Source organism: Vidua macroura, chromosome 20 (assembly GCF_024509145.1).
Source record: "Vidua macroura isolate BioBank_ID:100142 chromosome 20, ASM2450914v1, whole genome shotgun sequence".
In the NCBI taxonomy this organism is placed as follows: domain Eukaryota; kingdom Metazoa; phylum Chordata; class Aves; order Passeriformes; family Viduidae; genus Vidua; species Vidua macroura.
This window is the reverse complement of record NC_071590.1, coordinates 9,673,814-9,701,720: the sequence shown is the minus strand read 5'-3', so window position 1 is coordinate 9,701,720 and position 27,907 is coordinate 9,673,814. Positions and strand designations below refer to the sequence as shown.

General features: G+C 45.8%; 2 protein-coding genes across 4 annotated transcripts; one reads left to right on the top strand and one right to left on the bottom strand.

Annotated features, from left to right (window-relative positions):
• Positions 1-362: 362 nt before the first annotated feature.
• On the bottom strand, positions 363-27,272 carry LOC128817488 (lysophosphatidic acid receptor 1-like). 3 transcript variants are annotated; one of them, XM_053996002.1, is made up of 4 exons: positions 26,995-27,272; positions 15,106-15,171; positions 9,579-9,696; positions 363-3,070 (listed from the first exon to the last, which is right to left on the bottom strand). In XM_053996002.1, exon 4 carries the CDS (start codon positions 2,010-2,012, stop codon positions 1,050-1,052), a length of 963 nt encoding a protein of 320 aa, XP_053851977.1. In that variant the 5' UTR covers positions 2,013-3,070; positions 9,579-9,696; positions 15,106-15,171; positions 26,995-27,272; the 3' UTR covers positions 363-1,049. The 3 variants fall into 3 exon arrangements, 2 of the variants coding, with proteins under 2 accessions (XP_053851977.1, XP_053851976.1); XM_053996001.1 differs by lacking the exon at positions 26,995-27,272 and adding an exon at positions 26,441-26,746; XR_008440204.1 differs by lacking the exons at positions 363-3,070; positions 26,995-27,272 and adding an exon at positions 26,441-26,746 and having other exon boundaries at positions 8,027-9,696.
• On the top strand, positions 7,685-22,519 carry CA4 (carbonic anhydrase 4). Its single transcript, XM_053996003.1, has 8 exons — positions 7,685-7,827; positions 16,569-16,619; positions 17,044-17,214; positions 19,101-19,258; positions 19,397-19,489; positions 19,769-19,832; positions 19,942-20,105; positions 20,966-22,519. The coding sequence occupies exons 1-8, from the start codon at positions 7,770-7,772 to the stop codon at positions 21,152-21,154; spliced, it is 948 nt and encodes a 315-aa protein (XP_053851978.1). The 5' UTR covers positions 7,685-7,769; the 3' UTR covers positions 21,155-22,519.
• Positions 27,273-27,907: the final 635 nt, after the last annotated feature.

Here is a 27,907-nt window from a genome sequence, read left to right as displayed (position 1 = left end):
TAAACAGTAATCCAACAATGCTTGGTTGGATTCTGGTGAGGATTGTTTGAGCCTGGTGGCCAATCCAACCCAATCCAACCCAACCCAACCCAAAACCCAATCCAATCCAACCCAATCCAACCCAACCCAACCCAACCCAATCCAACCCAACCCAATCCAACCCAATCCAACCCAACCCAACCCAATCCAACCCAACCCAACCCAACCCAATCCAACCCAACCCAATCCAACCCAATCCAATCCAACCCAACCCAATCCAACCCAACCCAACCCAACCCAATCCAACCCAACCCAATCCAACCCAACCCAATCCAACCCAATCCAATCCAACCCAACCCAATCCAACCCAACCCAATCCAACCCAATCCAACCCAATCCAATCCAACCCAATCCAATCCAATCCAACCCAATCCAATCCAATCCAACCCAATCCAATCCAATCCAATCCAATCCAATCCAATCCAACCCAATCCAATCCAATCCAACCCACCTGTGGCTGGACTCTCAGAGAGGGGCACGAGTTGTGAGTGAGTTAGATTTGGCAGTTAGAAATGTAGGTTTGTAGTTTTAGTATCTCCTTTAAATAGTATATTAATGTATTCTAGCATAGTTCTAATAAAGAAATCATTCAGCCTCCTGAGCTGGAGTCACACATCAGCATTTCTGCCCACTGGGTTCACCTGCATTTACAGTACAAGCTCTCGCTGCTCCCCGGGTCCCGGAGCAGGTTCCAACAGTTCCAAGAAAAGGGAAAGAAAAAAAAAAAAAAACAATCCAGGGAAAGCTTCTCTGCCTCAGCTGGCTAAACGAACTAAAAGCAAAGGAGGGCTGTGTCCTGCTCCGTCCGTGCCCACACAGCACAGTCCAGCAGAATGGGGAGGAGAGTCGCTTTTAGAGGAGCGAGTGCAGCCTCTGATAACAAACTCCTGCTCCTGGCTTCGCCCTGAGCCAGTCTGGAGGGCGCAGAGCAGAATATCCAGCAGGGACAGAGCGCAGGACTGGGGACAGCAGCATCACAAAGCCACCCCAGGACAGTGGGCAGGCGCCGGTCAGACGTGGCCGATGGCGCAGGCCCGGGAGGCCGAGAGGCCCCGCAGCGCCTTCAGCCTGGCCCCCAGCGCCCTCAGCTTCAGCGTGTACAGCACGGGGTTACCCAGGCAGGTGAGGGTGATCAGCATGGCCGTGCAGTTCCTGAAGATGTACACCCCGGGGTACAGCTCGCCGTGGCAGCGCCGGTTGGCCGCGTCGAAGGCGACGCCGGCCAGGAAGGGCGCGTAGGACACCAGGGCCAGCAGCCAGATGGAGATGCTGGTCCTGGCCACCTGCGTCTCCGCCGACTTGTAGGTGCCCATGGCTTGGCCGCACGCCTGCATCCTCAGCTTCCTCTTCCTCAGGATGAGGATGATGCGCAGGTAGGTGAAGAGGGGCACGAGGAAGGCCACGGCCACGTTGGGCATGGCGATGAAGACGAGGTAGTTGACGCAGAAGGGGCTGTAGAGCACCGAGACGTTGCTCTCCGCCTGCAGGCAGTTCCAGCCCATCAGGGGCAGGCAGCCCAGGAAGAAAGCCAGGACCCAGCTGATGAAGACCACGGCGATGGAGTGGTTCCTGGCCACCCTGAACCTCGTCCTCATGCTGGCGGCCACGGCCAGGTAGCGCTCGATGCCGATGCTCACCAGGTTGTAGATGGTGGACAGGATGGACGTGGTGTACAGGGAGTAGGGAGCCAGCATGTCCTGGGAGCCAAAGATGGTGATGTCGGGGTTGGTGATGAACAGCATGGAAATCCAGAAGCCAGAGAAGCTGGTGAAGAGGTCAGAGACAGCCAGGTTGCAGAAGAGGATGGAGATGGGTTTGTGCAGGTCCCTGGTGGCCAGGCGGGTGAAGATGACGGTGCAGTTGAAGATGATGGAGACGACGTTGATGGTCAGCTGGGGGATGCCCAGGGCCAGCACCAAGTAATGACTCCAGACCTTGGTGTAGTTGGCAGAGCAGTTTGGGAACCCATTCATGGTGGGAAATGCTCCTTTCGGCCGGCTCTGCTCATCCCATTCTCCCCCGGAGCTCCCACCTCGGTCCCAGGGCAGAGATCCTCTCCTGACACAGCTCCTGCTGCCACATCATCATCGTCACAGGGGTTAAACTTTAACCAGGTGTGTTTTTAAATGTTTGGGTTGCCAGCTGGGGGCTGTGCCAGTCCCTGGGAGTTGCTAGGATAGCCCAAACTGCAGAACACGTTTCCCACACGGATGAGCTGCTGGAAGCAACCTTTGACAAGAGCAAAACCTGCCCAGGGCTTGGGGAGATGGGTGGGCACTCCTGCAGCTTAAAATCCTTCGAGGATGTTCTCAAACCCAGTGAAGTGAATCCAGCTTTAACTCACAAGTTAATTTGATCATAAAGGACTAGAAAGCCAGGAAAGGGAGAGCAGAATTTTGTGGGTTTGGAGGGCTGAGGGAGCTGAAATAAAACATCAGTGCTGTGTCTCCAGCCTGGACCCCAACAGCCCAGAAAATGCCTTTTCCCACTTAATCCTTTCATGGTAACACAGCTCAAACCCAGCCAACACCACTAGCCCTGCCCTTGCTACAGGATATTTTGTGTTTATTTTATGTGGCTTGTTCATTAATAAACCAGTATCAACACCAGTGTAGCTTTTCTTTCTCTGTCTTTTTAAATGCAAATGATTTTTGAGATCTTAGATTGAAAATACCTGACAGCTGGGGAGAGGAAAAAAGCTCTGGGGACACACATTCCATGCTCTCAGCAGAGGGCACTGCTGGAATAAAATACAGGCTACAGAGGCAGCAGGGAGATTTTATCCAGCTGAGCAGTCCAGGTGAGCAGGACAATTATCCAGGTAAATGATCCATTTATCCACGTTATTTATTCTGATTCAATTCTTATTTTATTGTTACCTTGATGAAGGATTCACCTCTGTTGGTCACAATTTTCTGCCACGGCCTTGCCAAGCGGCTCAGCTGAACTGATGGGCTCCCACATGCAGCACTGACTGTGACAGCAGCAATTCCAGAGCTGGGAATCTGTGAACTCTGATAGCTCTGCCAAACTTAAAATGTAAGACAGTTAGGCTATAATTTTGAGTTTTAAAAGGGGAATTCTAGGGCTTTTTTCTTCTATTGACGTGTATGAAAGCACGTTCAGTTTAATGTGCAGTCAGCATCCACAGTTTTTTGTGTACAGGAATACTTTATAATTAATTAATACACTTTCTAAGTGTGATTATTATACTTTATACAAGTCTAAGTAAGCAATAAGCATTTCAGATGGTCACAAGGGAATGATAACATAGAAATAAGGGCTGAGAATTGATCAATCAAGCCTGGGGGTGTATTAACACCCTAGAAAATGTTCCTCTCCCAGCGTCCCAGATAAAACTCCCTTTGTAATCCCAGCGGGGGCAGCCCTGGCAGCCACACCTCAGGTGTGAGGTTGCTGCTGAACAAGGGCCCCACTATTTCTGTCACCCCTGAGCCAGCCCAGCAAATCCTTTCCCTCCCAGCAGAAGTGGCAGCACGGCCCAGGTGGGCACAGGACACCTGTGATGGACACAACATCCACAAAGCAAAAGGGTTTTGAAAATACCCTGGTGGCTAAAAATAACTGAGCTGTGAATTTGGGCTCCAGAGGGCTCTAGATATTCCTGAAAATGCTGCTTGAAGTTGCTCTAATTTGAAAATTTGGTGCTCAAGCACAAAATGCTTAATGTTGTGATATCAGAATGTAATTAAAGTAATATCAAGTGGTATAAATAGCTCTCCACAAAAGATTTGTAATCTGATTTCCCTAATAGAATTGCATACAAATTACCATCGTGTTGCTGGATTAAGGGAGACAATAGTGGGGAAGCTGCTTTTTTAGTGGGCTTTAATACACAGAAACCCTCGGATTTGTATATTCCAACCCTCTGTGATGCAGCTGGGGCTCCCCAAACCAGATGAAAAATACTTTAAATTTGAAGCCCAGCCTCTTCATGGAACAACCTCAATTCAAGGGTGTTTTTCTACTCCCATATTCCAGGAACTGTGCAGCATTCTCTGTGCTTACCTCACTATACCCTGTGAGGAATTGTTATCTGCATCCTATAAGTGGGGAAAGAACAATCCCATTGTTTGTTTAAGGTGACACAGGATTCCAGGGAACTGAATCTAATCTCCAGGATCTCGGGCTGACACCTCAAACACTGACTGTACCTTGCTGTGGGCAGCCTTTGATTTATGTTCACTGAGACTTCTGTATCACTTTTTTTAGTTCTGTGATTGCTTTTCTTTTAGTTCTGTGATTGTATTGACTGAATTTATCTGAATGCCCAATTTATTTTGATGCATGTGTAAGAAATGGCCTCGTTTTGTGGAATTATCTGTTGACTGTGCCTGTGGGGAAGACAATAACCACTGACCACACTGAAGAGACTGAGAAAGAGGCAGGAGAGGCTTCAGGTGAATTTTTAGTGATGGTTCAAGTGAGGAAAATCCAAGTTCACCCAGCTGAGCTCGCAGCCTTGGAATTGCCCCCAGCTGCAGCTCTCAGCCTCCAGTGGGACCCACAAGGGCTCAGAAGGAGAGGCCCCAGCTGGGGCACACCAAAACTGATCCCAAAACAGGGAATTCATCCAGGAGCTGAGCCCCAGCCCTGCCCAGGAACCCTTGGACAGCTCCCACCCTCACCCTGGGGTGAGACACTGCAACCTCTGTGCTGGAACAGGAACTGTGCCCGAAACTCCAGAGAAAAACTGCATCCTTGTGGTGAAATAGGAATGCCACAGCACAGGGAAGAGAAGAGATGTGCATACAGGACAATCCAAAAAGGATGAGGGCTTTCAGTGCCCTGCTCTCTGCCCTGTCACATTCTCCACTCCTGACACCAAATCCTGGGAACTGGGATGGTTCTGCTTTCTCCCCGTTGTCCCTGCACTCAGCTCTGCACTGTCACCACGCTGCAGGCACCAAACCTGGGCCAAAATCTGCCAAGTGGCGTGAGCAGCTCAGCAGGATCAGTGCATGAGTCCAAGTCTCAGCATGACCCTCAGCAGAGCTGTGGGATCAGAGTGTCCCTCTGCCCAGGCTCTCCGTGGCCATCACGAGGCCTGTGAGGAAGAAACAGTCAGGAAAGGGAGTGATACAAATAAGGAGCCTATTTATCAAATTTATGTTTCAATTAATGCAGATTAAAGCCTTCCTTTCTGGAGAGGGAGACACAAACGGGGTGTGTGATCTCTGTCCAAGATTTTTTGGAGCTGTTTTGAAAACACAGAGCTCTGCTCCTCCCCGCTCCAGCCTCTCTCTTGGAGGAATTTTTGCCTCCCAGGTTTGGAGTGATGGGAGGCAAACACCTGGAAGCAGGTGCGTGGCAAACAGAGCCTCTCCAGGATGAGCTGGGTGTGAGGAAGGCAGAGCACATCCCATCCCTGCTCCCAGTGCTCCATGGCCTGACCCCGTGCTGGGACAGCATTCCCAGGGCAGCACTCAGGAGAGCCAGAGCCAGCCCACGCTGGCACATGGAAGATGAAGCTGTAATGTTTCTGCTTCACCCAGAGCTCTGAAATTCCAGATTTCCTCTTCAGTGCCGTGGGAACTCTCAGGAATAAAATGACAGCACACAGCCAAGTGAAGAGCACTCTGTGTTTTCTCACCCTGCAGGGTGGGATTGCAAATCACCCACTGGCTAATCCTGAAACCCATCTGGGTTTTAAATCCCTTGGAAGTGCTTCCCTGTCCCCTGCAGGGCAGTCCCTGCTGGATCAGCTCATCTCTGACCAGGGTTTGGACTCAAGCCAGCCTCATCCTCTCAGCCCTTGCTGCTGTGGCTCTCCAGGCCACAAAATAAGTGCAGTTTTTAGTGGATTTGATATTCCCACCTGTCCTTCCCTACACTGTAGCTGCCAGGAAAAACCAGCCTGGAATTCAGAGAGCTGCTTAACTTTGTGTCATCTCCTCTGACCAAGATGCTCTCACGTTTTCAGGTTCAGCATCCAAAAATCTTTGTGTAAAATGCACCCAGTTCTTGATGGCATCCTTGCATCTCAGGGCAGTTCTGGTTTTGCAGAGGAATCAGAACTACCCTAAAGTGCATCAAGAACTGACACCCAAGCACCTGTCAGGGGAGTTTCCTTAGGAAAAAAAGAAAATATATAAGGAGATCAAATTATGCCAGCCCTGCTTTTTTAGATGACAGGCTTTAGAAGGAAAGGGAATGCCTTTGCCTGAGTGTGCCTTCACTTTTGAGCTCAAATGAAGGCTTAATTAACGTGACTGCAGTGCAGTTTATTACCACTTTGATAATGACAGGCTGGAAGGTTTAGAAACAAAAAGAAGAAAATAAAAGAAAAAAAAAAAAAAAAAGAAAAACAAAAATAAATAAATCAAGCATCCTGATTTTCAAGACCAGAATTTCTAACCCTCAGCTTTCCAGTCCTGAACAGAGGACTTCAAGGAAATAGAGCAGGAGAAAAACTCCAGAGACGTTGGTTCAGCTCCCCCGTGAGGAGCAGCCCAAGGAAGGAGCAGAGCCCAGGAGGGAATTGTCCCTTGGATGCCCTTGGAGCTGCAGAGCTGCTCTGCATGCTCAGCATCCCCCTGGCCCCGCGGGGACCTGGAAGGGACAAAACGCCACCAACCCCTCATTGTTCCCCCCCCCCGCCGCAGGAATTATTTACCTCATCACCACGTGCGAGGCAAACCAGCGCCTGTGCAGGGTGGGAAATGTTATTTACAGCCCCGTTTTTATGAATAAAGGAGCTGCTCTGGGTGTGCCTGCAGCTCCCGAGCCCCTGCGAGAGCAGCAGGGCAAGGAGAGATTTCTCAGCTCCTTTTTCTTGAATGCAGCCTCTGCTGGATGACTCTGCATGCTCAGCTCAGCTGGAATAACATCACTCTGCCCATCCCTCACGGCATCCTGCTCTTCTTCCACCCAGCCCAGCTCTGGGCTTGTACCCCCAGGGACATTTGGGGAATTAATTTGTTTTCCTCAGCTGGATCAAAATGCACCCCCAAAAATCCCAAAGATGATGCTGTGTCTGTGATAAAGCTGTGTCGCTTTTCTTTGTTGAATGTAAAGTCTGAGTTGCCCCCGAATGGTGTCTAATTAAAAAAAAAAAGATTAGAAAACAAAGGGGATCAAAACAAAAAATCTGTGTATTTATCTTTCTACAGTAGAATGTTGAGAAAAAGGATTATTAAAAAAAATGTATCGTTGCTTAATTACATACGTAAGGTGTTGTATGTCACCTAATTACATTTCCTGTTGCTGCACATGGAATTCCCATTTTCCAGTCCCACAAATCAACTCCAATCCTGTTTGGAGAGCTGTGGGGTAGAAGTGAGGGGGAGTTGGAGTTTTATTTGTCTCCCTGGGTCTTTTTTTTAAAGGAAACATTAACACACGTATTAATTAAATGTCATGAGGCTGCCAGGAGAAAAACTCGCAGTAAATAAAAATGTGGCATTTTACTTGGGCTGCTAAACCTGTGCAGGTTGCAAAGCCTCAGCTCTTCACTAAAGGCTCCTTGCTCAGTGCCAGAAAGCCTCACTCCCTTTGCCATCCACTTTGGAGAATGAATAAATTCAGGCAAATCAGGAGCAGGGCAAATCTGGAGAAATTACAAAGGGGAGGAGTTCACCTTCCTGCTATGGCTTTCAGGTCTGTCCTGGACTACTTACTCCAGTATAAAACTGAGAGCAGAAATATGATCACGTCCTGAGGAGTCTAATCAATTCTGGTTTTAACACTGAGCCTATTTAAACTGGAGAATGGAATTGCTGCTCCTTGCTCTGCTCTGCCTGCACATTCTCAAGACAGAGGCAGTAGGTAAGTCCTTCCCTGCTCTTTCTAACCCCACCTTAAGCTCACTCTTACTTCTGATTTGCTTCTATCAGGACACGCAGTGCAGGCTCTCTGATTCTTCTCTCTGGTAAATGAAGGATGATTTATTTATTTCTCTTTTATTATTTGTGTTAAAATATCAAGGACAGGCTTTTCTCATGAATGAATGAGTGCTTTGGGGGTTTCTTTTCACCTTTAGAGATTCTATCTGCCTTCCTCCTCCAAGAAAAATCAATGAGCTTTGACTTGATCTCTGCATTTTATTATGTATGTGCAATTAAAATACCAAAACTTAATTTCTTTATCTTTAAAGCCCCTTTAAACTTGAAAGAAATTGCTTGTTTGAAATTTCTACTCCCTTTGCTTTGCTGTGTATGACTCAAGATGAAATTCTGCTGAGGGAGAAAGAACAATATGTCTTTGCTGCATCAGCCCAGCAGCCCCATCTATTTTTGCTCCCTGGGCACTATAACTGTGCACTTAGGATGGCTCAATTAAATAGTGATCTATAATTAGTATTGAAAAATGCAGGAGGTATTTTTCCCCCTGCTTCTGTTCAACCAGCAGCACTGAATAAATCCCTTTTCCTATGCAAATAGCAGCACAGAGCCTCGAAATTAAACACTGCAGCTCTTAAAAGTGACGAAGGGTCCATTGTTTGCACTAAAATAGAGCAGAGTGCAGGGAGGAGAAAAGGGATCCAGCATTATCAGGGGGAAGTGCTGCCCTCAGAGCTGCTGAAGGGAGATGGTGTTAAAGCAGATCAAGGTTCAGAGCTGCTCAGAAAGTCCTGAAGGGTTTCCCTGCGTTTATTTCTCTGCTCTTAATTAATTCCCTGTCCCTCGGCAGCTTGCCTTCCCCAGATTCTTCCCTGGCATTCCAAGCCCTTCCCTCTGCTCAGCCCCTGGCGCCGGGCTGTTCTCCCTGCAGGGGCTGCCCACACCTGGGGCAGGTAAACACAAAACACAAAAAGCTTTTGCTTTTCCAAAGTCTGCCCCTGGTGTTTGCTTCCGATTGATTCCTGGCTATCAACGCTAGATTTACTGCCCCATTAGGGGCTTTACTAGGGAAACCTAAGGACTGTCTAGAAAACCCTTGTGACTTGATTAGATTGGTGTCAATAATTAGGGTTTACCTCTCTATCAGAAGGAAGTAACAAAGGGAATGCATAGATGATAATTTGTAGGCGTTTTTTGCCACTCCCCCCCGATTATTTCCACATTTTTCCTTGAGTGTGGACCAAATTTCACAGTCATTAATAGACAAGAAAATTGCTCTCTACACCTTCTTCTCTAGACCTTTCCTCAGGCAGCAGCTCCACAGGATACAATTTATTAAGTTAAAGGCTACACGTTTCAAGAAACTCCACTTTTGAGAATCAGCTGAAATTCCTTCTTGTTTGTGTTCCTTCTTGTTATCTATATTTTTTAAAGAATAAACCTTTCCTTCCTGTCTTGCCACTTGTCAGAACCAGCCTGGGTGATCAGCTCATTGAGCCCAGCTCCACCTGGGCAGTTCACAACTCACCACACTGCAGCAGTCAAATGACTGATTGCTAATCTGAAATTGCTGCCAGCCTTGTCTGAACAGCAGAGCACCTGTGGTTTAAAATCAGTATTAACAGTTCTTAGAGGGCTTTCTAAGGAAGGAAGGGGCATTATCCCTGTGGTAGGAGAGGGAAACTGAGGCACGCTGGTGCAGGCACCTCCCCAGGGACCAAACCATCATCCCCAAACCTTTTCCAGCCCCTCATCCTCTGGCTCATCCAGGTCTCAGGGTGTTCCATTCACAGCTGCACTGATCCACCTCAGGTTTCTTATCTGGTTCCTTTGAGAGCTCAGGGACCCTCTGGTGCTGTTTTTGGGGAAAAGAGAGACAAAGTGTCTGCAATTTTCAACAGGAATGCTCCAAACCTTGTGAGAGTGAGGGACATCCATCCATCCATCCATCCATCCATCCATCCATCCATCCATCCATCATCTATCCCTACATCCATCCATCCATCCATCCATCCCTCCATCCATCCATCCATCCATCCATCATCCATCATCCATCCATCCATCCATCCATCCATCCATCATCCATCCATCCATCCCTCCATCCATCCATCCATCCATCCATCCATCCATCCATCCATCCATCCATCATCCATCCATCATCCATCCATCATCCATCATCCATCCATCCATCCATCCATCCATCCATCATCCATCCATCCATCCCTCCATCATCCATCCATCCATCCATCCATCCATCATCCATCCATCCATCATCTATCCCTACATTCATCCATCCATCCATCCATCCATCCATCCATCCATCCATCCATCCATCCATCCATCCATCCATCCATCCCTCCATCCATCCATCCATCCCTCCCTCCAGCAGCTCTGGGGTGGGGTTACAGCAAAGTCACTGAAAATAATTTTTCTTGAGGGGGGAATGGAATGAACCCCAGCACGTTTTAACCTTTTGCTTTATCACAGAGCAGGACTCAGCCATGAGGAGACAAATCTCCCACAGTCCATGCTCTGCTGCTCCAGAAGATTGCTGCCTGATAGGACATTCCTCTAATTTAGATGAGATTAGATCCCTCTAATTTTCTATATTTCTGCTTACATGCCTTTACCCTTCACAAACATTAAATTTACATAACCATGCGGACATTGGCGTCAATTCTCACTCTGGGGTTTCCTCAGGGCCATTCAGGCACAAAATACCCCTGAGAGCTCCATCAGCAGCTTAAAAAAAAAAACAAAACAAACAAACACAAAAAAAAAAACCCCAAAAAAGATTCTGTGATTCTTCCCTTTCCAGTTCTAATGGTGTGGACTGCACACAGATTTATGGTTGGGCTCCAAATCCATTTTAGAGCTGGCAAAGCGCACTTGGACACACTCTGTGATGAAAAGTTGCACTTTCAGCTGATTAAAGAAAGGATAATAAATGCAATGTAAGGCCTGGAACACAGAGAAAAGGCAGTGAGCCACAGGAATGATTGAATTACCCATGTGAGGGGTTTAGGTCACCTCTGGGGTCTCCATCAGGTCGGAAATCCAAGCTGCCCCTTCCCCAGGGATGAGGATGATCCTGCTCAGTTTTATCCATGATTTCCCCATGGATGCTCCTGGCTCTTCCACTGGGATCTTGGAAGCAGAAAAGCCTTTGACACTTGCAAAAAACCAGCACAAAGCTTGAGGTCTCCTAGAAAAGCTGCAAAGCCCAGAGTCTGTCTCTGTGCAGGCTCTTTTCCCTGCTTGTGGCGTTGCAGGAGATGCTTTGTGGTGTTCCAGCATCTCTCCACTGGCCTGTTATTAGATTTTTAGTCATATTTTTAGCCAGAGGATCAGCCAGCAAAAGCTCGGTGTAAAAGGCTGCAAAAGGCCAGCAAAGCTACCGAGTGATTTGCTTGAATGAAAATTTAAAAATACTTAAATAATTCTGAATTGTATTTTTATTAAAGAAAGCAAGGCAAAACCCCTCACAGGAGGAAATCACCTTAGCCCTGGATCCTCATTTTTTGTTACAGCTCCTGCCTTTGGTACAGGACATTTCTGAGGGCACTTTATCTACTGCAGAGTATCACAGGTCACAGCTGAAATCCTTCCCCTGCTCTGCCACACAGAGGAAGTCGTTTGCAGGTGTTAATAGATGTTTGCATATCCAGAATCCCTGATTCCCTTTGGATTTTTCCTGCAGTTTGTGTCTGTTCCAAAGGCCTCACCCAGCCTGTGATTTATGTGTGCACATGCAAATTAAAAACATCAGATGTGCTGCCCTGCAAGGCTTCACCACCCCACCACAGTAAAGCTGATTTCCAGGGCTAACTCCCCATCATCTCCTGCAATACACCTGCATGGAGATGTGTATCCCTGGGGAAAATCAAATTAAGGTTAAAAGTGAAGAGCAGTGAATGGCCACCAGCGCTTGCAGAGACACACAAATCTCGAGGTGAACTTTTGGAACTGGTTTTGTCTGTCAAAGGGGCTGGCTGGGCCTTCCTGAGGATGTGTAATGCTTCAGAAGGTACAAATATTCTCATGCCTATATGCTCAGTTTGTGGTCATTAATTAGAAAGACAGGCTTAGATAACAATTGCTTTTGTTTTGTCTTTTGCACTAAAAATAGAAAGTTTCACAAAGACAGCTAAAAATAGGATGAGCCCAACACAAGCCAGACCTAAAAATAAATCCCATGCAAACCCAGCTTTTGCCATTTTGGTGGAAAGGGATGCAGAGGTGAGAGCAGATTTTGGGGATGGATTTGAGGACCGAGGAGGGCAGAGCAGGGAGAGCTCTGGAGGCATCCCCAGCTCTGGGACCACCAGGAAAACAGGGAATGGCCAGGCAGGATGGCTGGAAGGGGGACAGGAGGCTAAAGGGACAAACAAAGGGCTCAGGTGAAAGAGAGAAAGGATTTGAATTAAAAATCAGCACAGGACATTCCTGCTCTCCCAGGCAAAAAGATCATTCACACTCCCAGAAGCTCAATATCTTTAATAAAACCAGCAAAAATAATAATAAAACCCATAACAACAACAACAACAACAACAACAACAACAACAACAACAACAACAACAATAATAATAATAATAATAATAATAAAAACGGCAAAATAGAAGCTGAATAAACCACAGCCACTCTATCAGAAGCAGGAATTGAGGCAGTTTAGCCTGTTTGAGTGACTCTTGAGTGCACAGGAACAGGTCAAATGGCATTTTCAGCCAGCCTGTCCCCAGCACTCCCAGCACACCAAGCAGCTCCAAGTGGGACAGAGCAGATTGGGGAAGTTTTGTGGAATTCAGACAATCTGAGCGTGGTCCAAAGAGCCAAAGGGTCTTTTCCTAGATCTCACAATAGCACCTTGGCAGGGCTGCTCCAGCCTGGCCCCCAGCCAGCAGCACCTCCCCTCTCACTGGGCAGGAGAGGCAGTTCTCAACGGCAGGAATATTTTATTTATTTTTTTGCCTCGAGCTTCCAAACGAGGCATGATAGCTAAAACAATTGAAACCGTTTGCAATAAAATGAAAACAATACGTAATTTGTATTGTTTTTTCTGCCAAGCAGCAGCTTTGGGCAGGAAGCAGTTGTAAATTCCAGGAGGAAGAGGCAGAGATAAGTGGGACTGCTCACGTGCCAAGAGAGACTCCCTAAATTTAACTGTCCTGAACTCTGTGGAGGAAGAGCCAGCCCTGTCCAGCCCAACTCTAAATTAAACCAAATAAAGTCAAGGTGACACCTGTGGGATGGCAAAGAACCACTGAAATCAAGGATAAATCCATGATAAAATGTAAGAGAAAGATGTAATTGATAATACATTTAGTCCAGGTGTGATATCTATATCGTTATCTATATCGTTATCTATATATTTTTATATCTGTATATCACAGCAATGATCTCAGCACCTAAACCACAAAAACAAACAAAAAAAAAAGCCTCCCTGAAACACTGAAAACCCCACTTTCTGCTGTGTTTTTCCAGCAATAAAATGAACTACAGGAAAGAGAGCGTGGGAGCTGAGGTTTGACTGGAAGAGCAGAGCAGGGTGGGATCTGAGGGCTCCCAGACCCCATAAAAAAGGGGGTTCAGAGGGAGGTTTTGAAGAGGGGACAGTGGGAAGGTGAAGGGCATGGTTGTCAGATGGGACAAAAGATGAATGAAGCCTGGACAGGAATTCCAGATGAAGAGGGAAATGTTTGGATGCTGTATACACCAGGGAGGGAAAAGAATTGTTTAGGGTGGTTCGGTGATATTTCTAGGAGTGATGGGATGCAGATAAGGAAGTGGAAAATGTAAACTATTAAATAGGAAACATTTCCTGACAGCATGGGCTAATGCACTGTGGCAAAGTCTTCCAAGGGAAGTGGCAGGAGCCTCTGGACAATTAAAAGTGGCCTGAACAACGTGCCTGAGGACATAATCCTGCCTAAAACCACGGAGAGCTGCCTGGATGTGACAAGGATCTTCCCTTCTTGCTTGGGAAAGAAAGCCCCAAAGCTCAGGGGAAGAAAGAGCCATTGTAATGCAAGGTTCCTATAGGGAGGGAGGCTCACATCCCACTCAGGTCAAATCCAAATGCAAATTTTCCTCCTCAGGGACTGCGTGGTTCCTCCTGAGCAGCACCCACAAAAAGGCTCCTGTTCCCCAGTGTTCCATTGCTGCCAATAAAAAAAAAACAAAAAAAAAAAAAAAAAAAAAAAAAAAAAAAAAAAAACCAAAAAAAAAACCCAACTACAAATAAAAAACCAGCCCTAATTCACACTAAACATGAATCCACTGTTTGCTCAGGCATTCTGTAATGTTTAATTAGCTCGTTCTTTAAGGTTTAACAGCTTCAAGGACACTTTTCTTATGAAGTGCTTTATTTATGTGCTCTTCTACTTCACTGATACCATCCAGCCACAAGTGTGGCAAGGACTTGGTGGAAAACACAATCCTTACCTCGTTCAGAGACATTGGGGATTTGGTGGAAAGATGCAAAAATCAGACACTAATTATTAAACACTCCTGAGAGCTGGATGTGAGAGCTGGATGTGAGGCAGTTGCAGCCACTGAGGGCTGGATTTTCAAAATTAAACTTTATTTTATGAAACTTTTTCTCCCCATCATTTTGATGGCCAGGCTGGAAGATCTGTGGTGTGCTCAAGTGTCAGTTTATTGAGACATGATTGAGACCCACAAGTTTATTTGATGGCACAGAACCACTGAAATCAAGGATAAATCCATAATAAAATGTAAGAGAAAGATAATTGATAATACAACTTCCCAGACACCTGTCCAGGGGGTAAAAACTCAGTGATTTCTGTGTTTGAGAAGGGTGGGACATAACCCATTTCAATCCCTCCTGGCTCAGGAGCACCATCAGCACAACCTGGGGATAATTCCCCTTGCCCCTGTTTGAATTTGGTGATTCCACAGGAGAGGTTTAAAATCTCCACAGCCCTGAACCTGCTGCCCTGGCTCCCAGCTGTGGCTCAGAGCACCTGGAAAATCAGATTTGTGTTGCAGAAATGCTTTGATGTCCGGGCCATGCTCCCACTCCATTGTGAAACCTCCTGGAACTGCCCAGCCTGGAGCTCTCACCTTCCCCTTCTGCCTTTCCATCCCAAAGATTTGGCAGCAAATCCTTCCAGGTTATTCCTGCTGGGTTTTTTTCACACCTGAAGGTTCCTTCGTGTGTAAATTGCCAAGAAACTCCCAATCCCAGGCTTGGGGGAATTGTTAAAAGTTCACACCGACCCCAGAGCAGCTGCCAGAACCTCACCTGGAGTCTTTGATCTGTGCAGAAAACACACGTGGAGGCAGTGAGGAGATCAGCTCAGCTGGCATTCTGCAATGAATTAAAATGAATAATTTTAATTTATTGATTAAGGCACTCGATGACATCCTGTGCTTGGAAATTCTGTGGTTTCCCAGTGGGGATGAGGGAAAGCTCAGTGCCACTGTCCTGGAAAGATAAAAAAAGCAACAATCAGGGCTGGAAAGTGAAGTTTTGTGTGTGTGAGGAATCTGCCAAAAGGATAAAACCTCATCAAACCCAGTTTTTGGATAACAACATAGAAATCCCTGCAGTTCTTACCACACAGAAAAAGCAAAGTTTTCCTTCCCAGTCTTGCTAAACAACAAAGTGAGGCAACACTGTTTGTAGTTTTCATCAGAAATTTCATTTTCGTGAAAGAAAAAGCAAAACTGACATTTTTTTTAAGGTTATATTAATTGCCATGAGGTCTCCCTCTGTGGCACAGCAGCTCAGGTTTTACAACAATTCTCTATTTATAACTTCTAAATCCTTAATAGATGGATGTATTGTTATGCCACTGATATCAAGATAAAGGTGTAAAAAGCCTTCCAGCAGGTATGTTATAAATTACAAATTAAGGTAATTACCAGTCAAGTGACAGGGCTCCTCCATAATTATCTTTAAAATTGATTAGCCATTTATTAAAATGTCTATAATTTACTAATCACAAGCAAACAGAAGGTGTGGTATTAATCATCATTATAAGAGGGTTTGAATTGTTATGGGTTGAAGTTAAACAGCCAAAGAGAACTACCCCTGTCAAAGTCAATTTAAAGTTTAGAATAAATAAAGAGCCACTGAAGCAACTTGGGATAAACAAATCAATCCTACTTTCCTAGCTAGATAAACACATAAAGTGAAATCAGCTCTTGTCCTCTGAAGTTTGTATTTCTTCTGACAATGAAAAAGCAAAACTCAGACGTTCTGCTGAAGAATTTTGCATCCATCCCTGTGGGCTAGGACCCAGCTGAGTTAGACCAAAGCTCCTCCAGGTCCTGCAGGAAGCGAGATCCTTCATTTCTCAGAATTCTTCCCCAGGTAACCTTCAAAGGAGTTCCTGGAACAGGCTGAGATAAGTCCTCTTGCAAAAGTGAATTTACAAGTCTGCGAGAGGCTGGCAAGTGCAGAGCTGATAAAAGGAAATTTAACACTGCATATATTCAAACGTGGAACTTTTGCCTCAAGAAGTTGAGGAAGCCAAGGTTTGAAAATCAAATTCTTTAGGATTGCAACCCATTCAGAATTCTGATGTCCTAAAGATTCCTGCCACCAGGTTTTGGGGGGATATTAACGGCTATAAAGTGGTTTACGAGAGATCAGGAGGAGATCTAGAGAGGGCAGAGCTGCCAATCCATTTCCCTGCTGCTTTTTGGGGGGTATAATTGGTACAGTTTTTCATTCACCTGTTTCATTTATTGTTTTTTTAGTGGGCCACTGGTGCTATCGGTCCCAGAAGTGTGAGCAGCCACAGTGTGAAGGTACTGCCAAGCAATTTACTTTTCCAATCACATTGGTGATTCTTCTGCTTTGCAAAGGGGCTGCTGAGAGAAATAATGCAAAAAATTCACAGCACTCGGCCTTTAATGCCCCGTGGTCACATTATTTGTGACCACGTCAGTGCCAAACAGGGTATTTTGAAGCCCTCGGTGTTTGTGGTAACTGCTCATTTTGTGTAGACCAAGGATAACGTAGAAATGTACAAATAAATGTAAAAATGTAAATACACAAACGTAAAAATCAAATACACAAACGTAAAAACCAAATACACAAATGTAAAAAGCACCCCAGAAGTTGGGGTGGTGTCTCAAACGCCCCATTTTGGCCAGGTGGGTGGTTTGGCTTTCTCAAGGATTTGCTGTTTACAAGGAAAAAAATAAACATGTTTTCTTCATCCCTGAACAGATCCTGCTCAGTGGCACAAGATCAACGCGACGTGCAAAGGGGACAGACAGTCCCCTGTCAACATTGTCACCCGAAATGTGGTTTATGACAAGAGCCTCAAGCCCCTGACTTTTGAAGGGTACGATGTGAAGGGCTCTGCCAAGTGGGACCTGGAGAACAACGGCCACACAGGCAAGTACTGCCCAGCCTGCTCCTGGGGCTGGATTTGGCCTTTCCCTGGCTCCTTCCAGCTCTGATGGGCAGCACTGATGAGATCCCACCCCTCTGTTTCAGAAGGGAAACTCCCAGAACCTTTTTGGCGTCAATATTTTCTTGGGAAGTTTGTGGGATGGCGAAGTTTTGGGGTTGTGGATGTGGTTCCTGAACATCTCAGCAGGAATTTCTGTGCAGAAACAGAGCTGGAGCTGCCACAGAACCCAAACAGAGTCCAGGGCTGGGGGCAGGTGGGCAGGACAACAATTTGGGCAGAATTTTACCTTTTTCTGCTGAAAGAAAGATAAAAGATCTTTTCCCACTTCATTCCTGGGCTGGTCCTTTCCAACTCTTGCCTCTGCACAAAGAATCCTGCTGGAGAAAAGCCTGCTGTGGGAAAGTCATTCTCAGTGCTGTGTGTTATTAGTTCTTTAAATAATGGGCTATATTCTTCTCAGATCCAGACCTGTTTTCTCTGCACACAGAATTATCTGATGTTGATCAGCTACTTAGTGAATCAGTAAACCTTGAATCAATTAACAGTAATTTAGAACTGTTCCACTTCCTCCACTTTCCTTCACAATACTGAGGATGCTGCTCCAAAAAAAATGATGCTCAATTACTTCGACTTTAAAAATAAACCTGTAGTCTAATTTTTTTTTTTTTTTCTTTAAGTTACGTGTAGGTGTTTTTAGAATCGTGGATGGGTTGTTTTAACTGCCAAATCCTCAAAGCAGAAAGTAGCATGTGGCAAATATTTCCCGATTTAAAAGAGAAAGGTGGGAAGGCAGTTGGGGAGATTTTAACAGCTACAAATTCTAATTTCAAACATTGCTGTCGTGGCAGACCACAAGAAAAAGGAATGTTTTGACTTTTCACTAATATATGGATTAATGACTTTCCCATTACAGGGTAATACTCCGGGATGTCCAATTACGGTCCCTTTGACATCAAAATTAATATTTATAAGGATTGCTCCTCATCTTCCCCAGCCATGCATAAGGATTAGGGGTTTAATCTGGGCTTTTAAAATCTCTTCCTTCTGAGGGCAACCAATTCCTGTGCTAAATGAGGAGGTTATTGCTTAAATTACAGCTGCAATTAGAGGCTGCAGGTGAGATTAGACCCTCGTTATGTTCCGTGATGGGCACATAGCAAAGGTCGCTGTCTCAAAGGTCTTAAGCTAAATAAACAAAGCCCACAAAGACATCTGACTCATCCATTTACAGATTAAAAAGCAAAGGAACTAAATGACTCATGCACTCTCCAAGTTCATTTGGAATTCAGAACAGAAATGAAATCTCTGGGGCTGCAATCCAGAATTTTCCTCTGGGGCTGCAATCCGGAATTTTCCTACGCAAAGAGAAGTGCTGTGCTTAAGGTGGGGGTCGAAAAAAGCAAAATTTTAACATATATCTCAAATATGTATGATTTAGGCTTAAATTGCAGCACTACTCTAAATTAAAACAGAACATCTTTAAACCCTGCCCAAAAGAAATGCTACAGTGCAGACAACAGGAGATTAAAATAATGGTTAAAACCCAAATAAACTGGGATCAAATTTACTTTGATAGAGGGTTTTTTTTAGGAAAAAAAAAAAAGAAGGAATATAGGGTCTTCTGAGAGGTATAAGAAGCTCTGATGCCAGAGGTCATAATGGTTAGAATTAATCTCAAATTAAACTCAGCCATGATTTTGTAGGAGTTCATTTTCTGCAGAGCAGAATTTCTGGAACACTCGGTCTGAAAAGCCAAGTGAGAACTTGCAGATAAATTTGAATCTCAAGAACATCTCTGCTCTCACTCGCTGTTAATGTGGGGCCTGCTCTTCTCCTTTAAAACAATTTATGCTTTTTTTTTCCCCAGTTAAAGTGGCACTAGACACATCCCCTAAAGTCGGAGGAGGAGGCCTGGGGAGAAAATACAAGGCAGTAGAATTCCATTTGCACTGGGGAGTCCTAGGTGAGCCACAAAACATCCCTGGCTCAGAGCACAGCATAGACGGAGAGAAATACCCCATGGAGGTAGGTGGGACTGTGCATGGAGCACGGCTTTCACTCCAGAACTCTGGAATTCTGAGATCCTGCTCACAGAATCTCTTGCCTAGCTCCCCATGGGAGGGCTGAGGGTGGAAATAATTGGCCTTGGCTGTTGTGTTCCAGCTTCACGTCATCCACATCAGAGAAGATGCTTCGGATGTGACAGAAGCCAAGAAAACTCCAGATGGTTTGGCTGTGTTGGCCTTCTTTGTAAAGGTAGGCAGGGAAATTTTCAACTGCCCCTCTCAAATCTCAGCCAGCAGTTTGGCTGAGGGATTATGTCAATATTTTATGTTTATGTCAATATTGGTAGCCCAAGATTTAACCTCCCTATCTTCTGCAGGCATTCTGCCAGCACTGAGTTCCTCTACCCTTTTCTACATCCTGCTTGCTGTTATTTTTTCTTGTGGCCCTTTTCTGTTTAATTCACCACTGATTAAAAGCAACCACTTGTAGGGAAATACATGACGTGGAATGAAAATATTTCCCTTTCAGGCTGACGAAGAAAACAAAAACTATGAAACTCTAGTGAGTGAATTAAAGAATATTAAATACAAAGGTAAGACACTCGTGCCAGGGATTTCACAAGCTGTGTGGGGTGAGGATAAACGTGGGCAAAACCTGCAGCCACAAGCATTACAAGGGATTTTCCCCCGTGCTTTTTCCAGGGCAATCAGTAAAGGTGGATCCTTTGCCACTGAGCTCTCTTCTCCCACCTGAGGAAGACCTTGGGAGGTACTATCGCTATCAGGGGTCCCTCACCACCCCTGACTGCTACCAGGGCGTCATCTGGACGGTCTTTGAGAAGCCAGTTGAGCTCAGCTTGTTCCAGGTGAGTGGCAGAGGCACAGCCTGGAGGTTCTGTGCCGTGCCCCCGGGCTGCCTGCCCGCAGGGTGACACCTCAGTGCCTCACTTGGCAGCAGCCTCAACGTGCTCCCCGCTGCCAGCGGACTGACCCTGTGAAATCACCCCTCAGAAAATGGCAGGAAAGGGGCAGGAAGGGGAAATGACGGCGTGAGGAGAAAGCCAAGAAACCCCCCCAAGCTCAGGGCTTCGTCAGCAGCACTTGCACTGCTGCCACCTGCTCACTGCCCAGCTCCACGGCTTTTGTCCCATTGTCAGGGCAGCAGAACACAGAAATTCCAAACCCAAACCTCGGGCCCATCAGCATCAAGCAGCCCATTTTTGACCTGCAGGCAGGAAGAGGAGATGGAGTTATGAGTGCCTGGAAAACACAGGCAGTGCAGAGATCAGCCTGGCCCCGAGCCAGCTGAGCTCCTCACTCACAGCGTGCCCTGAGCGCTGTCACAGTGCCCCCAGCACAGCCCAGGGTCACACAGAGCAGCCAGGAACCTGACCAAGGGCAGAATTCCTGCTGTTCCTGCCTCGTGTCACCGTGACGTGGCGGCGGGGGCCGGGGCCGCGTGCGTCAGGAGCTCTGGGGGAGCCAGTCCTCGGGCTGCACAGAGCATTTGGCTCCCACACAGGGGAAGTGCCCGTGATTGCCAAGGCTGGAAGGAGCCATCGCTCAGCGACCTCTCCAGTGGCCTCTGCCACGGCGTTTCCTGTGAGGCTTAAGGCACCCATCAAACCCTCGGGTTCAAAACCAGAGCCAGGCAGCAGGGGTTGGCAGCACAACAACTCCCAGAGTCCTCTGGCAAGCAGGTTTAACGGGCCGTTGTGTTTTGCAGCTGTCCCAGTTCGCAGCACTGCACTTTGATGGGAAGAACTCCACTCCCATGATGGAGAATTTCCGGCCAGCGCAGCCCCTGAACGGGCGCGAGGTGCTGTGGTCGGGTGCCAGCGTGGCCCTGCCCACGGCACAGCTGCTGCTGCTGGCCCTGGCTCTGACCTGCACCCTCAGCTCTCTGGCCCACTGAGCCTTTCCCACCTCATTCAACATCCTGGGCCTTAACTTCTTGTTATTTTTGCTGTTCTTTGTCTCAGCCTCTCGTGAATTTTGTCCCAATACAGCCTTGTCCTCCTCCAGACATTAACCAAGGGCTTCTGTGCTGCTCTGGTGATACCCAAACCACCAGAACTCAAAGGACCTGGGAGATAAAGCAGTGAAAATTCAATTTTAGAAGCCAATACACTCAGAGAAAGCATTAGTCTGGATTATTTTGTAGTTTTAAGGCAGCACTGGAAGGAGCTGCACAGAGAACCTTGGAGAGGAATCTGTTCTTAAGTGCCTGTGAAGGGGGTGGTTTGGAGCACGTTTACATTGAGCACTGCAAATCTGGCAGTGAAATGTGGAGTAATTCCTACAACCCCACACTGTCCTACCTGAAGGTACAACACAGAGCAAAGATAAATGCTCACACACAACCCTCATCCCCTCCAGGGAAGGGCACTCACCCAACACATAAACCCCCCTCCTTGCTCCAGAATGTCTCAGTTAATGCCAGATAAGGACACTGGGTTCCTTCCACCCAATCTCCTGCTGGGGCTACCAGGTTCCTCTGTTATTTATTCACCTCTCTCTGGGATGCCATGGCCAATGTGATGTGCTGGGGAGCAGCAGGGAGGCTCATCCCCACGGACCAGAGGCACATCTGTGGAAATTCCCTCTCTTTGGAGGGCTGCTTCTGAAGCAGGAGACTCTGATCATCCTTTGTAGTTGTTATTTGCCTAATAAAATAGGACAGCTCAAGAAATGGCTCTTTCTTACATATAAATATATATATATATATATTTCTTTTATATATATAATTTTTTATAGTAGCATACCTGCAATAGTCACATATGGCCAAGATTTATAGTTTTTTTCCAAGAAGATTGTGGTTTGAACCAATTCCTTCAGAGCTTACCCAATTACTTATGAAAAATACACTGGGAAATGGGGTTTCCTTGTATTATTCTAGTTCTCCCTCTGAAGAGGGACATAACATTTCTCTTTGGCTAGTGCCATATAACATGTTACAGCTTCTTTTAGGATTTTAGATTTTGGCCACACCAAAATAGGATTTCATATTAGCAGATATGTATTTTTTCCCTTTAAGGGCAATGTTTGCAGAGATGACTTTATGTATTTTCAGAAAAATCCTGGCAGTGAGAGCAACCACAGCTCACCAAAAGCAGGGAAATTATTTTCATATTAATCAATCAGTAAAGCTTAAAAAAAAAGCCAAACACATGGGAAAGCAAATGAACCTATTTAAGTTTAAAGGAAAGATTAATACTTTAACTGTATTTTTATGTAACTGAAAATCTTTGGAGGAGCAAACAGAAATGAAATATTAAAGGTGAACAACAAACCTATATTTGAATTGTTCTGAGTTATTTCTTTTGTCCTTGCTGAAGGGGAATCCACAAACTCTTTCAGAAGAGGAACATGACTTTTTTTCCCCCCTCCCTGTTTTCTTCACAATATTTAGGGTTGGGTTTAGGGCTGGGTTTGCATTTTTGGGGCAGGGGGCAGGGATGTGCAGTGCCTTGGGATGTTTCCACTGTCAGCAGAGTTCAGGGCTCTGTTTCACAGGGTGTTCTCTGCACTCAGCAGGCTCTGGAGTCTGGCACCTTGCCCAGGTGTGCAGAGCTGCTGCCCCACCCCACCCAGCTCCCAAGACAGGGAACTCCTGCTTTAAAAGCAGGGATGGGAACACTCCTTGGGACACCTGAGAAATGCCTTTTGCACTGAGCAAGGTGTGCAAGAGCCACCATCCCTCTCCTTCAGGTTATTCCTTCAATTCTCATTTCATGGACAGCTCTCCAAGGGATGATTGGGATAAACCATGCAGGATCTGGCTCAGCTGTCATTTATTGCTAATAATAATTGATCAATCACAGGGCACAGCCACGACAAAACAGATTAAAGAGAACTACAAGGAAGAAAACAATCTGCTGGAAAGAGGGTGAGCCTTCTCTAAGAGCTCTTCAGCACCAGCCCCAGAGTGAATAAAATCTCCCTGGACAAGGATCAGTGCTTTCACTGAGAGGCTCAGTGCTGTGGCAGTAAGGGAAAGGGAAATGCTCCATCTGCTCCTGTGGCAGGGATTGACACCAGTCTGTGCTCTGCCCGAGGCCCCTCTTGGCACCCAGGTTCTGCTCTGGGGCAGGAGGTGACAAGGACAGGACCAGCAATAATGCAGGGAATAAAAAAAAAAAAAAACAAAAAACCAAAACAACCCAAAAAAACTATTCCCAGGAAAAGACAAGAAGGCTTCCAGTGGGACATCTGATTTGCTTTGTGAGGATGGTTATGGAAAAGCAATTTGCTGTTCCTCAGGTAACCTGAGGTGCTGGTTTTCAGGAATTTTGTCTCGGCTACGTTTGGCATGAAATTCTTTTATTGTGAAGACACCAGGAAATGACAGTCACTCCTGAAGGACAAATAGCCAAGGCATGATACAGGAAAGGGTGTGGGGTGGAACAGAAGCCTTTGGAAGGATCCAGCAAGAACATTATTTTCCCATGTCCATTAGGGTTAGCACAGAACTGCACTGATACATTTCACACATGTTGGAGCCAGAGCTGATGGCTGTGGGGCTGAAAGCTGCAGTCCCAGGGAAAATGAAACAACACTGGCAATTAAAATTGGGGATAAAACAAATAAAACAAGCAGGGGGTTGTACAACCCATCCACAAGCAATCCTTTCCCAGCTTTGGGCTGCACTTTGGTTTGAGAGCAGCTCCAGAGGTGTGAGAAGTGAAGGTACTGCTCCTTCCCAGTCATCAGAGGGGCAGGGGGTGACAGCAGGGGCAGGCACAAAAAAAATCCTAATACAATGTGTTTTCAGCAAAACATTTTTCTCAGGAAGGACAGAGAGACAAGGAAACCAAACCATTACTCACTAGAAATGTATTTACATTACCCACAAAGAATTCTGACAAATTTGGCAACTCCACTTACAGTGAGCTCCTCCTGTGACAAAACACCAGCTCAAAATGAAGTTGTCTGGACAAAATTAGTTTTCTGTGACTGCTGGGAGAGAAGGACAAAGGCTTTTCCTCTGTCCTTTCCTTCCTTATGCAGCCAGATGTGGATTCCACAGGGAAAATAGCACTTGCCAGCACCCTCCCCATTAAAAAGATGTCACACAGCAAATCCACATAAAAAATCCATTCATCCACCTGGAGTCAAAAAAAAAAAAAAAAAAAAAAAAAAGAAAAACAAAAGGATACAGAGAAGCCTATCAAACTTCCCAGGCTGGTTTTAGAGTTTAATAAGTGTGGAGTTTAATAAATACCAGGTGTAACATCAACCCCCTCTGCTCCAGGGACAGGGACCCCATTGCACAGGAGCAACACCCCAAAAATCACAGCTGGACTCAATGATCTTAAAAGGTCTCTTCCAACCTAAATGGTTCTATTATTCTATAAATGATTCCATGAAAAATTAGTACTCTTGGAGATGGGAGGCTCTTTTTGACAGAATTAAAAGTGGACTTGGTGATTTTCTTCCATGAAGCACTAAAATGAGATGGGATTTAAAAACTCTGCAATGACAGAAAAACAAATTACCTGGGAACTGAGGTGGCTGTGGAAAATGCTTTGTGTGGGAGAAATGCATATGTAAATTGGATTTTTAAAGAAAGGAAATGTAGGATTTACTGGTAAATTATGTGTACCTGTGGAAAAGGCAATGAAAAACCCCAGCTGGAGGCACAGCAGGGCCACAGTGACCTCAGCCAGGACACTTTTCCTTCCTGATCTCCTCCAAACTTCTGAACAGACACAGCTCCTTCAAGACAACTGCTGAGAATGGGAACATGCAGTTTTCATTACAAGGTTTAAATGCATTTCCTAAAAATAACCTGCTGTTTGGGGCTTTTAGTATCAGAAATAAATCCATATACACCGCTAAAAGCTGATTATAATTAGTCACACAAGTAAAATTATGAGTGTAATTAACTACAGCAATTAATTGAAATGCCTTTGGCACATTATTTCCCTTCTTGCAGTTGAATGCAATTTACATTTAAAGCTATATCATAAAGGGTATAAGATGGTAATCAATTTGGGTTATTTTATTACCTTTTACCTATTAATATCTTCTGAAGTGATTTAGACATCCAGTACTCAAATACAGTTTGATGTAAAAGAAACCCCAACAGCTGACACTGTTTTAATGAGTTTTGTTTCACAACAATCCACTCCAAGCCATCTAAACTTTTTCCCTGCCCTTCCTTTTGACTGCCTCACAAAACCACACTGGTTTCCATCGAGTGGAATCACCTTTAGAATGCCACCACCCTTCCCCTCCCCACCTCGCCAGGGCTGCTCCTGTTCCCAGCACACTGAGAGACCTTGATGGATGAGTTTGCAGATTGGGGGTGGTTATGAAGAATTTATGAGAGAGAAAGGCAGGCAGAGAAGTTTTACATTTTGCTGATTGTGCTGATGTCGAGATTAAACTCCAAATAAATCATAGACAATCCCTATCAAGAGTGCAGTATCTTTGTAAGCCTCCAGTCATTGGAGTTTGTGGTACACAAAGCTCTCAGCTTTACACAAAATGCTTTTCTTACAGGCAGTAAAACATAATGGCTCATGTCCTGGAGCCCAGCAGCCACTGGGAAACATAAGAATAATCCTGCTAGAGCAGCAGTGACCTCCCCGAGGAAAACAAAACGAGTTTAAGTCTTAAAAGAGCAGGATAAAGACAAAAAATGAACTGTGGAGGTGCTGAAGCTTCTCTGTGCAGCTGAGACCCTCTGTGGCTGAGGATGCCCCACGTTCTGCGCGGCCCTTTCTGCCAAACACATCTGAGAAAAGGAGGATTCACCACTCATTTCCACCTCCTCAGGGAATTCCAGGGCTCCAAATCCTTGGTCCAGCTCAGGCATTTTGTGGACTGGGAGCTGGGACAGCCCCGGAATGTGGAGAGAGCTCAGCCCACAGAGCAGGTTGGGAGCAGAAAAATTGCCAAGGCTCCATTTCCTCCGAGGGTTTTAGAACCCTTTTTTTAAACAATTTTTTTTTTTTTTTTTGATTGGCAGGAACACGGTGTTATATCAAGCACTGCAAAAAGGGCTCTGGTGTCACATCACCCCCCCGGACGGGTTCCTGCTGTCCCTTTGTTCATGTGGCACTGCCAGGCCATAAACGGGACCTTGTGGGTTTATGATCCCACAGATAGGAGCGCACATGTGATGGAACCTGATGGATTTCTTCCTTAAAAAAAGGGGGCATTAAAGCTCATAAAGCACAAACATTGCAATTACCTTTTAAAATCCGGTGCAATTCCTGCTGCAGCCGCGGGGCTGTTCCGGGATTGCGGCAGTGAAGGCCCGGTGGGACCACGGGCAGTCCACAGGCCACGATTTCCAAATGGCTCGGGTAAAAAAAGCTTATTAAAATCAAAATCCTGCCCGTGTGTTCCTCAGCGAGCTCGGAATGACCTCGGGCAGGATTGAGCCTCGGGACACCGGCAGAAGTTCAGTGAAACCACACGAGGAGCTCCCTCATGGGCACAGGGGTTGACAGCGCCGCCTCACAGAGCTGCGCTCGTTTACTGAAGAAATCCAGCAAGATATATAAGGTGGAATTAATTTCCTCTCCTCCCATCCCTTGCTCCTTTCCCCCCCTTTTCTTTTAAAAAAAAGAATCCCCACCAATGACTGCAAAATTCAGTTTGACCAGCTATTCATAGGAGCAAACCAGAGGGGCAACACAGGTTGGAATGCACAGCCAGGGAAAAACCAGGCACCCGAGGAAACTGCAGAGATTAGGTGGAAACAGCAATATTTTGAAAGAAAAAAATCAATTAGGGCCTTACCAAAAGAAATAAAATCCCAGACAGGGCACAGCACAACTGCAGAAATTAAAGAGAATATAGTGACCTGCCCACAACGCACTCAGCTTTTGGTGTTCCAGACATTTGGGGAGTCCTAAGCAGTAAAATTGCTGGAAAGTTTTTGATGTGGCTTGCAAGGGATTGTCAGCATCAGTCAGCTGAGCTCCAGCAGGGAATCTGCAGGGAAATTATTGTGGCAAAGGCAGCTGAGAGGGCTTGAAGGACTGGGAATGGTGCAGGTTGTTGTCCAGCTGACAGGACAGCACAGCCAGCCAAAATAAATCTGGCCCCTCTCTGCAAGCAGTCTTCCTCAAATGCCTTCCTTTGGAGTAATCTTTTATTTTAAGCAAAACACACAAACAAAAGAAAATAGTGTCAGTTTTACTATTGTACACATGAATCAAAAATATCCACTATAATCACCACCAAAATAAATTATTGTCCCGGTCTGAAATGCTGGGAAACTGCAGTTTTCCTTTCATTCAAGTGGAGGACATTTTATGGAAAGATATTCCTCAGGGATAACTTACATTTTCATGGATTTGAGTGAGAGTTATTAGACATTTATTTATATTATAGCTGTGCATATTAAATTTAGTACTGTGGGAAACGGAAGAAGAACCTGATGAGGCTCTTAAATGGTCATTTTTATGCAAGAGAAATGAAGGATGACACTTCCAAAGGGGCAGAAGCCCCTTAAAACAGCAGCTTTCCATGAAAATGAAATAGCAGACAGAATATATTTTGATATATGGGTGACTGCACTCTTGTTCTTTAGGCAGGTGACTCCATGCAGCATTTCCCCAGTAAAGCACTTTCCAGCTGCATTTTAAGACAGAGAACCCAGCTAAGAAAACCCTTCCCTGTCCCCCTTTTCCCTCTTTTTTTTTTTTTT